At 36.3% G+C, this 12,311-nt stretch overlaps 1 protein-coding gene across 1 annotated transcript in view; it reads right to left on the reverse strand.

Annotated features, from left to right (window-relative positions):
• Positions 1-7,828: 7,828 nt before the first annotated feature.
• The window catches only part of prkd3 (protein kinase D3), a 51,811-nt gene continuing 47,328 nt past the window's right edge, over positions 7,829-12,311 (reverse strand). The window contains exons 18-19 of the mRNA XM_053509673.1: positions 9,436-9,521; positions 7,829-9,328 (exon numbers count right to left, since the gene is read on the reverse strand). Of these exons, the coding sequence (XP_053365648.1) occupies positions 9,155-9,328; positions 9,436-9,521 (260 nt within the window). The 3' untranslated portion in view covers positions 7,829-9,154. The remainder of the gene's footprint in view (positions 9,329-9,435; positions 9,522-12,311) is intronic.

Genomic DNA, 12,311 nt, shown 5'->3' on the forward strand with positions numbered 1-12,311 from the left:
TATTTTATTCACCATTTATGAGATTCTATTGTCTTTCCTCATGGGATGTTGCAAAGATTTCTGACTGATCTGATTCAGGTGTAATGAATCATAGCAGACCTGTCTTAAATCTTATTTGAGAAGGTTTTTTTCCCCTTTTCTTACCCCTGATCTTGGACCAGCGCAGTCATGTCCGGCTCCTTATCTAAATGGTCTGTGATAAAACTCAGACTTCTCCTCACTTCACAAGCTCTGGTAATAGAATGGGCCGAGAGCCAATTTGTCTGCCAGGTTTTCCTCTCTTCTGAAGATGAGCACTTATCAGCAGACCACATGGCACAGTCCACATCTTTAAGCCATTTGAAGAGAAAAAAGATAAAGCAGCTCATTCTGAGTTCAGGCTCAGGGGGATTTTTCTGAGACCCTCTGAAGCGCTTTTCATTTCACAACTACTTTTATTTAATCTCATGGATGTGTGAATCTACAACCTTACAATTGTTTGATGGCATAACATTGCTAAATTTTAATGGTAAATTAAATTAAAAGTATTTTGTTTTTAAAATCATAAAAACAAATTCTAAATACACATGGTGATACTGTATTATTGTATGGTTCTATCATTTAGTCATTAATCCTAATAAAAGTAAATAAATTAAAGGTCATATCTTTACATAGATTGTTAAATAATCATTTACTTTATTTTTACATCTATGATTTATAAAAAGCTGTTTTGGAAGTTATCTCTGAATGAAATTGCTCAAGGAGAAGAACTCATGTATGTTCTATGTAATGTATGTTCATGCTATATATTCTTTCCTCTCTCTAATTACTCCTCAGTGTTTGGGGTGGGCCAAGCTGTCTGATGGCCAGCGGTTACACAATTGCATCCAGCTGCTGCTAAGTGCATGTGGCTAGTGGTGCCTCTGTTACGAATTGGTGAACTTAACCCAGCATGCATGTGAACACCCACATATTTGCTAGCATCATATATCTTTCCTTAAAAAAAAAAAAAGCTCTCAAAGGGCAACTATTTTGCAAAAATAATATTTTGCTCATTTTTGACATTTACATTGGGCCTCCAAAGTGTAGCGTAGTAAAAGTAAAAACTTATCTTAGTAAAAACTGTGCTTGAACACAGAATTTATATTTTTTTATTTCATACACACACAAAAAAAAACCTTTAAAAAGTTATTTGTATAAACCCTTCTCTAGCTAGGTGCTTAGCACATCCCAGGATTCCACGCTTTTTATTTCCTTTCCATAGCAGATTGAAATGCAGTATGTCAACAGTCCATGCTCTGTTGTTGGCAGTACAAAAAAACACCAGACTCTCATGTTACTATAAATCCTAAAAATAAGTAAGGACAGTAATTTATTTGGTAAAATTGTTCCAACTGCTATCCTTAAGGTTCCTATGTGTGTGCTAATCATTTCACATCCGACTTCTTTAGGTTCTAGAGTCAGTTCCCCACAAGAGTGGATTTAGACTGTCCGTGACTCACCTTCAGATTTGGTTTGTTTACCAGAAAAGCCTCTTGAACCTGAGCATGAGTTTGGGCACAGTGCTATCTTGTATTCGCCATTATATGCAATACAATTATATATTTTTTTATTTAATGGCCAATACAAGTACCTATTGTGACCAAATTCATATATTTCATGTATTTGCAGTAGTAAAATTGCATATTCGAATTGGCAAAAAATATATAATAATATAATATTTGGTTGGACCACCTTTAGCCTTATTCATCTGAAGTTGCATTACGTTTTGGCTAGGATCTCATACAGATGACATTAGAGTCAAACCTCTTCAGCACATCCGAAAGACTTTGAATGGGGTTAAGGTAAAGACTCTGTGGTGGCCCAATTTGTATGTGAAAATGATTCTGCATGCTCCCAGAAACACTCTTTTACAATTCATGTATTGAATCTTTGCATTGTTCTCCTGGAATATGCCCTTGCCATCAGGAAAGAAGAATCTGCATTGATTGGATAACCTGGTCATTCAGTACATTCAGGTAGTCAGCTTTCTTCATTTTATTGCCACACAATGTTGCTGAGTCTAGACCTGACAAACCGAAGCAACCCCAGATCATAACACTCTCACCAGAGGATTGTACAGTGACCACTCTGCATAATGAGTGCATCGCATAATGCTCTTTTTACACTAACACACATCACCCTGGAATAATGTCACTCTGGACTCATCAAACCACAAAGTCCAGTCTTTTTGCTTTCTAGCAAATTGAAGACTTAAATTCAGATTATTCAGATTATTATCACTAACAAGCATTTTTCTCATGGCCACAGCATTGTTTAGTCTCAATCGTGTTCTCATTACACTGTGTATATAGGAATCTTCTTACTTTACTATTAAACACAGCTGTGTTTTCAAATGTTAATTTTTTTTATCCCCACATTTCTTCTGCAAAGCTGATAGTTCATCACTATCTTACCAAGTACTTATGACAGTTATGGAGAATTCCTAAACCAATCTACTTTATCCTTCGTGATCTTCCAGGCCTTTCTGTTGTTGCTGAGCTTGCCAGTGACTGTAATTCCAACTTTTAAAGAATAATCCAAACAATTGTACTGGCCACTTCCAATTTTTTCCCAATCCCTCTAAATAGTAATTTTAGTAATATATAATCATGGCTTCCTTCACTTGCGTAGATAACTCCATGGACCTCATGTTGAGAGTTCAAGTGAACAGCTACCAAATGTAACAAATTGGGGCTTTAATGGGGTAGTAATGGGGAGTAATGGGGGAAAAAGACAAACCTGACCATGCAACTGTTTGGCACCTATTTGTTCCATTATTCATGAGCCCTCCAAATGGTTGTGTGTGTGTGTGTGTGTGTGTGTGTGTGTGTGTGTGTGTGTGTGTGTGTGTGTATAAAAATTACTGTAAGTCTTGACTGGCTAATGCTATGCTTTTGTCAGTTCCCCTGAATTAAAGCAGAAAATCTTGACTTGTCTCATCTTGAGTGTTTCATTTAAAATTCATTGTGGTGGTGTACGGAGCTCAAAGGCCAAAATACTCATCTTAGTTTCAAAATGTATGAACCTGACTGCCACAAGCTCTAGATTAGTATTTCATTTCTAATTAACATCTAATTTATCACCTACAGTATCTCACAAAAGTGAGTACACCCACCACATTTTTGTAAATATTTTATTATATCTTTTCAAGGGACAACGCTAAAGATATGAAACTCTGATAGAATGTAAAGTAATCAGTGTACAGCTTGTACAATAGTGTAAAGTTGATGTCCCCTAAAAATAACTCAACACACAACCATTAATGTCTGAACTGCTGGCAACAAAAGTAAGTACACCTCTAAATGAAAATGCCCAAATTGTACCCAATTAGTCCTTTTCCCTTCCCGTTGTCATGTCACTCGTTAGTGTTACAAGGTCTCAGTGTTATCGCTCTCACACTTTCATACTGGTCACTAGACGTTTAACATGGCACCTCATGGCAAAGAACTCTGAATATCTGAAAGAAAGAATTATTGCTCTACACCAATGGTTCTCAAAGTGTGGGGCGCGCCCCACTAGTGGGACATGACAGGTGGGGCGCAATGAACTGAGGGGAATTAGTGGAAAATAATAGGGAAGTACCTATTCTAATTCATGCTTTTCTTTATTGACAATAAAGATCGGACACTCGAAACTAAACAATCACAAGCAAAGAGATAAATCATTAATACAAGTAAATTAAAATAACATCAGAGAAAAAGTGGAACCATAGTGCAACAATAGGAACAACATATAAGTAACATTCTGTATTATATAGCCTATGTAATTTCATTTATTCCAATGTGTATGCTGATGTTTCTGTATTTTTGTTAAACATTAATATTTTATCAGGCAGTACTAGTCTGGCATTTCTAGTTTCCAGTGCGGCAACAAAGTTGCTTTTTGATCCTTCAGGCACTGAACAGAAGGGAAGATCAATATCGTTCTAGCTTTTTGTTAGTGTGCAGCATTTTGCGATGATCCCTAAATCATTTGTTGCGCCGTAGAGAATAATGGTGTTTATGCTTATAAACGTGTATAATTTAAAGCGCACATAGCTTAAAGACAATGTAGAGAGTAAATATATGTGGGTATCTTATTCGCGGGTTTATTTACTAACTTTTCCCGCTGTCACAAACAGGTTTTATGCGCTAAAATGCCCCCCTGCCACAGATTACCGCCCCCCCTACATAATCTCTATCAAATATTATATTAGGACATACATTCAAAGGTTTTCTTATTATCAAATCTATTATTACTATTATAATTAACCTTAGGCACATGACAGCTGTCGAGACGATTAATACAAATCCCCAAAAAAGATTATTTTATGGCACATTTATTTAGCAGGATTTTGTGTACAAATAACAAATCATTTATCACAAATTACACTAAATAAATATTGTTTGTGGTGAAAAATTACAGGAAATGATTTTTATTATAATATAAGCAATATAAAAATATACATGTTGCATATGAAAAAATACATATAATTTATGTATTTTTCCCCTATACAACAATTTTATATTGCTTATTTTATAATTAAATTCATTTGTTATAATTTGTAATTTGTAAACCATAAACCTATGAATTTATGTTCTAATAAATTATTTGAAAGAGATTATGTAGGGGGCCATTCCGTGGCCGGGGAGCATTTTAGAGCATAACACCTGGTCAGTAGAGTACTGTACTGTATGTAGTGAGCATAATAACGTCAATGGATACATTTGTTACATGAACCACAAAAAAGCAGGTAATTCAGCACTATCAGCCTAATCAACCAAAAAGCCAGCCGAAAGGAAAACATGATGAAGCCTGCTGTATGTTGCGCTTGGATTCATGGTGGTGATGGTGGGGGCAGAGGAGAGACCTGTGAGTGTTTTGTGTCTTAAACTGCTGGCAGCAGACAGCATAAGACCCAACAAAGTAGGAAGACACTTAGAGACAAAAAACCCCGGTCACGTTAATAAGCCACTCGACTTCTTTGAAGGAAAGGTCTAGATAAGTGACTAAGTAAGTCTGTTATAACAATAGCACGTGTATTTTATCTGTTTTGAACTTGGTGTTATTTGATCTTATTGGTTTAGAAATTGATATTTCAATAAATAGTACACTTGGCCATTTTCATTATCATTTTGTTGACAAGTGGGGCTTGAAAATTCGCCCACTGCCTTAAGTGGGGAATGACAGAAAATGTTTGAGAACCACTGCTCTACACAAAGATGGTCTAGGCTATAAGAAGATTGCTAACACCCTGAAACTGAGCTGCAACACGGTGGCTAAGACCATACAGCGGTTTAAAAGGACAGGTTCCACTTAGAACAGGCCCCGCCATGGTAGACCAAAGAAGTTCACGTGTTCAGCGTCATGTCCAGAGGTTGGCTTTTGAAAATAGACGTGTGAGTGATGCCAGCATTGCTGCAGAGGTTGAAGGGATGGGGAGCAAGCCGGTCAGTGCTCAACTTGGACACTGCATCAAATTGGTCTGCATGGCTGTTGTCCCGGAAGAAAGCCTCGTCTAAAGATGGTGCACAAGAAAGCCCGCAAACAGTTTGCTGAAGACAAGCAGACTAAGGACATGGAATACTGGATACACATCCTGTGGTCTGATGAGACCAAGATAAACTTATTTGGTTCAGATGGTGTCAAGCGTGTGTGGCGGCGACCAGGTGAGGAGTACAAAGACAGATTTGTCTTGGCTACAGTCAAGCATGGTGGTGGGAGTGTCATGGTTTGGGGCTGCATGAGTGCTGCCAGCACTGGGGAACTACAGTTCATTGAGGGAACCATGAATGCCAACATGTACTGTGCCATACTGAAGAAGAGCATGATCCCCTGCCTTCTGAAACTGGGCCGTAGAGCAGTATTCCAACATGATAATGACCCCAAACACACTTCCAAAACAACCACTGCCTTGCTGAAGAAACTGAGGGTAAAGGTGCTGGACTGGCCAAGCATGTCTCCAGACCTAAACCCTATTGAGCATCTGTGGGGCATCCTCAAACGGAAGGTGGAGAAGCGCAAGGTGTCTAACATCCAACAGCTTTGTGACATAATCAAGGAGGAGTGGAAGAGGATTCCCATGGCAAGCTCTGGTGAACTCCATGCCCAAGAGAGTTAGGGCAGTGCTGGAAAATAATGGTGGCCACACAAAATATTGACACTGGGCACAGTTTGAACATTTTCATTTAGGGGTGTACTCACTTTTGTTGTCAGCAGTTCAGACATTAATGGCTGTGTGTTGAGTTATTTTGAGGGGACATCAACTTTACACCATTATACAAGCTGTACACTGATTACTTTACATTCTATCAGAGTTTCATATCTTTAGCATAATCCCTTAAAAAGATATAATAAAATAATTATATAAATGTGAGGGGTGTACTCACTTTTGTGAGATACTGTATGTGACTCTCATAAAGCACATAAGCTACTATACAAAAATGCTAGTGAATTGTCGATAACGTAATTTTTAGGTGCACATGGAAATTAACTCATAAGGATAACCTATCAGCTCATATAATTTTTTTTAACATTCTAAAGTCCAGGTTTTGTAAATATTAATGCTTTTCAAACTGGTGGTTTTAAAGTAGTAGTTTTTGCCAAATAGATGCTTTTAATGATTTATTCGTCTTGTTCCTTGAGATGCTAAATATTGTGCTTTGTGATTTCATTACTTGAATTTCAGAGCTAAATGTCTTTCCTCTTTGGAAAAGTATTAACTGCCTCGTGGTTTTTAACATGTTAAGACAAGTGGCTGTTCATTTGATTTTGCAGTGACCATGTTTTAGAACTGACTCACTGGAGCTGCCTCACTCACTGCCAGTGAATATTGCAGTTCTGCTGTCTATACCAATCAGCCATAAGGTTTCACCACATACCATCTGACACCATGATATTGGCAGAGGATCCTTTGGGTGCTGTCGGTTGCAGGGCTCAATCGGTTTGGGATCTGGAAAGTTTGGAGGCTGCATCAGCAGCCTTGGGCTCTACCTGCTGGGTGCTGTGTGCTGGGGCCTTTTTTTTAGCGTGTTGTGCTGAATTTGAATTTTCTGTGCAATTGGACTGGACGTCCTGGCCTTTGGTCCCCACGCGCCTTGGGTTCCCATAATCTTTTCATGGGAGAGTTTAGTTAGCTTACTTGTCACTATTAGTTTTTTATGATTTGATTAACAAAAAATATTTTAATTTAATTTACCATTAAAATGTAACTGTATTATGCCATCAAACAATTATAAGGTTGTAGATCTCCACGTCATACAATTGATATTTAGTGTTAATGTGTTGAAATTATGGATGATTGGTGTACAGTATGTATAATAAATACCCAAAAGTTTGTGAACACCTGACCAACAGGCATGTGTGTTTTTCTGAAGTCTCCAATTCAAACTTAGTTCCTTTTTTTCGGTAATAATAACTACCACTATTTTGGGAAGGTTTTCCACTAGATTTTTGCCCATTCATGCACAGGAACATTAATAAACACTGATGTCATGTGACAAAGCCTAGGGTGGCTAGGTTGGCATCCAAGTTCATCCCAAAAGTAATCAGGTAGGTTGACATTTGCGGTCTGTGCAAGCCACTTAAGTTCTTTCCACTGCAACTTTGGCAAATCATGTCTTCATGGACCTTGCTTTGTGCAAAGAGCTACCCTCATGCTGAGACATGTTTGGGCTTTTAGTTCCAGTGAAGGGAGGACATCCTATACACAATTGTGTTTCTACTCTGTGGTTACAGTTCGGTATAGTGGCAAGCGTACAAATACTTCTGGCAACATGGTATTTTTCAATCCCAAAATCATGAAACAAAGGCCCCTCACACAAAGTAGTGCATTTAATTCTTTATGTACTAAAATATACAAAACACTCACACCTGCCAATCCAGTGGCAACATGAAGTAATGATTATATGGATTCAGAGGAGCAAACATCCCCTCCTCTCCCAGACAAAGTGATGGAAAATCTTCCATCTCATGCAAACATTAAAAGCAGTCAAATTGATCTGCTCAAAATGGCTCCTTATTCTGTGCTATGGCAAACCTTGAGAACAGATTGTGCACTGTATGCCTAATTGTAATCAATAAATAATTGAATTTGAACATTTATAGGCAAATCTTAGCTGCTCACCATAGTGAATGTTCCATCCTATATAGTGCACATAGAAGGGGAGTTTATACAAACGTACTTACATCGTACTGATCTGAGTGAAAACACCTTGTACTGAAGTCAATTCAGTATTTATGGCTAAAATTAATCATTTTACTCCAGTTTCGGATGATACTGTGAATACCACTAAGTTATGTTACATGCTGAATCTTTTGGGGTATGACCCACCTGAAAAAAAAACGCAATTCTGCTATTAAAACATGATCTGTAGCAATTATTAATTATTTTGATGTGTTTAACAACTGCACAGTAACACATTGTAGTGCTATTTCAAGTCAGCTTGACTGTGTGAACAACAGTCATAGTCTATACTGATGGAACCTTTAAAAAACAGGAAGGAAAAACAGTATCAGCTTAATCAGAAAAAGTAAAAAAAAGAAAATAGAAACATACTGATGTTGACGATGAACATATGATTCGTGCATGATTTAAATTATAAAGATTGTCCATGTATAATTTCTCAGATTAGTCTAAGGAACTGATGAAAATAAATTTTAGAGGCCATCATTAAAGTTTTAAGTATTTTCTATTTCCTATATAGAAACAATTTTTCATAGGGATCTTTATGGTCTTTCTCCACGTATATTGTAAGGACACCTATGTTTCCTAACTCCTCTGTATGGCTTTTTTTTTTTTTTAACCAAAACAGCCTAATATCTTCCAGTTATAGAATACAAGGTTATTTGTGTTATAGGCTTTATGAACTTAGCCCTTAAATAAGTCAAATTCATAATACTGACATTTAGAGTCCACTAGGATTAGAAGAAAATGAGTCTTCATCACAAAAGTTCTTGACTGTAAGTTCTGGAAACCCAAAGACTTAAACTGCTGTCAGCTTTTGTAACATTTGGCTCCTTCACACATCCCCTAATACCCTGCATCTGCTGCCTCAGCAGAGTCCTGTATTCACTTTAGCTTCAGGTCCTTAAGGGTCTAGCGCATTCTAGCAAAAATATGACACCTCCTTAACAGATTTGGTCCAGAATGTAACTAGGGGTCTTCATCCATGTCGTCTAGGTTTGGAGCCATAATGAAATGTTTGGGGTAGACCAGACTGTGCTCATCAGCAAACTCCTCCCAGCGTGCATCATCGCTCTCGTGGGTAATGTATCGCTCACCCCGCCGAGTCTCAAATTCCCGCAGGTCTAGCCATGTCTGGTAGTCCTAAAACAAGCAGGGATATGCTTACATAAACAAACAAGGCCTCAAGACTTTTATTGAGAGTGCGCAGGCATCACTGTAATGCCACACTATTTGCTGTGCTGTCTAACCTGGAACCATGGATGACTCAGGGACTTGTCCACGCTGTACCGCTTCCTCATCTTCACTTGAAGAAGGTTGTTGATAAGATCTGTGGCTGTGGGTTAACACAAAGCTCAAATTGTAAAATAGGTTTTAGATAAAATTTAGAGCCTAAAGAAAAAAATTAATAAGACATCTATTACAGGCTAATTCAGGTCAAAACTTTAAAGGTTATGTCGTGTTTGTCATTTCTGAAGTTTTTTATCGTGACATACAGCATCATTTAAAATTGCCAGTATCAATCACAAGTGAGTGTTTCTATATAACCACTTCCTCAGACTGCTTGCTCATGTTTTTATCTATCACAAAATCAAAAATTAAGACAAAGAAAACTTTTCATTATGATATAAATGTAATTAAGATCCTACATGAAAATGATTTATCAATAATAAATGTAATTTAATGCCACCAGTCTGAAAGAGATGGAAATATGATAGCAGTTTTACATTCAAATGACCATCTTCTTTGTTTTTTATTGCATCCTGTTCAAACCAAGCTCAGTGCTACACGCACATGTGACTAAATGTTATAAATGCCAAGACGATACCAAAATGTCAAATGAGTAATGCCAAGCATATCATTATGAAGTGTATAGAGACCTAAAAAATTATGAAAACAAAGCTATAATGAATTCTATTTCCTTTAAAAAGTATGATGATATTTAACATAATGTCATTAAGCGCAAAATGCGAAAAAATTGAAAATACAGAAACGTTTTCTGCCACAAAAAGGAAAATTCAGAGGTGACTCACTGAAGCTGTGAGGTCTGAGATTGTGGTACTATAGACAGACACGGGGGTGAGAAGCTTCACCATGTCTAATAAACACATAGCACCTACTGTATGGTTTTGTGTTTTAACTACAGACCACTGACCTTAATTTTAATATTGTAAACCTACACTCAAACATTTACACATCATAAAAGTTTTCAGTTAATGCTAATGTTGGACAAAACCACTTTCATTTAATCTGACTCATTCAGCAACTATATTACAATGCAAGAGACTATTTTTTTAAAGAAGTAAAAAAAAAAAAAACTCATGTCTAGACAGCTATGTGTTACTGTGAAATATGTTTATGTAAAACATTGGTGCTAGTGTGGATAAATCAATGACTAAATTCTAAAAGTTCCCTTGTCCTTATTTAATGTGGCACAAAATGTTAAGTGACTTATATGATAAGGTGATACACTTATATGATACACCAGTTTAGAGATTTTTTTCTTTTTACCAAGCTTTAGAGATGGATAATTGGATTCATTTTTGGGCCATTTTGTAAGTATAACCTTCAGAGCAAATGCCTTTTCCAGTCCAAGATCCAATATAAACTGTATTATGTGTTCATAATAAATGATTAATGATTCCATATTTTTGGACACACCATCTAATTCCAATAATTTTCCTGATTTTTATTTCTATCTACATAGTAAAACAAGACTGAAGGCATCCGAAATATGAAATAATCACCTTAAATTAATATAAAACAGTTGATATTAACAAATGTCTGCAACTTATGCTCTTCTTAATGGCTCTAATCTGAGATGCTGTTTGTTAATTGGTGAGGCTGGAAACTCTTAATGAACTTCTCCTCAGCAGCAGAGGTAAGTTTTGGTCCTGTTTTCCTGGGATGGCCTTAATGAGAGTTTCATTGTGGTGCTTGATGGTTTTGCAATTGCACTTGACAAGACCGAAGAACCTTCATGTCTTAAAAAAACTGACTGTTGTTTTTGTTGTTGTTACTTAATTGCCTTATATGTATTATGTATTATTTTACAGTTCAAAAAGAAATCCATTACTGTTCTAGAATGTAGAAAATAAAACTAAACTTGTGTCCTAAATTTTGACTGGTACTATATATAGCCCTAAAATAAAACCCCAAATATCTTAAAAACTGTACACAATCAATAGTTGTAACTGTCCAGTTTTAATTAAGCGAATCAAAATACATAATAATTTGCAGCTTTCCTCTATGTAGCAAAGAAAGTATTTAAAATGTAGTCCAGTGTATTCCCTGAAAGGAACCACTATTCTTACTGTTTAGCAGTTATCTTAAAGTTGTAACCATTGGACTATTTTCCCCTTATTTCCATAGAACTTATAGCCTGACAAAATTCTCACCATGCTCATCACTTATTACTCCACAATTTGAAAATTTTGAAAAAAAGGGGGAAAATCTGCCAGAAAAGGGCATCAGAATTTGGTATACTGTAGATCTGTACATGGCTCTACTTATGTATTTGATTTATTTAGCTACATTACTTAAAAACTTGTTAATTTGACCACAGGCATTCCCACCAGGCTTGTTAATACAGGCAAATCATCAAAGTTGGCACAGTAGCATGTTTAATAACTGATGAGCATGGTGAGAATTTTGTCAGGTTATAAGTTCTATGGAAATAAGGTAACTGGTAAAGTTGCATTATAAAAAATCGACAGTAGAAATCACAGCATTGTTTAATTGTTGAGGAAAACCCTAATCAAGGTCAGAAAGAAAGTAGGGTTGTGTATCGTTTGGGTTTTTTACGATACTGGTGCCAAATTTATACTTTTAAAATGGTAAGGTCCCCAAATGCTGCCTGAAACACTACTATAAAACTAAAGTACAAAATTAAAGAACGGCTTTAATTGTGAAAAACTTTAATAAATAATATAAACCAAGTATAATGAATATTAATATTTTTATTCAACATATTAAAATGTAAATAAAAACATGTAAAAGTATCAATATATTAAAGGTTTTAAGTATACATAAATATAAGTTAATCAAAATTTACATGCTACCTAACCCAACTACAATAGTTTAACACCAATGCAACAAAGTACAGCAAAGTAGTTGGTATTCTTTG

This window comes from Clarias gariepinus, chromosome 13, assembly GCF_024256425.1.
Source record: "Clarias gariepinus isolate MV-2021 ecotype Netherlands chromosome 13, CGAR_prim_01v2, whole genome shotgun sequence".
NCBI lineage: Eukaryota > Metazoa > Chordata > Actinopteri > Siluriformes > Clariidae > Clarias > Clarias gariepinus.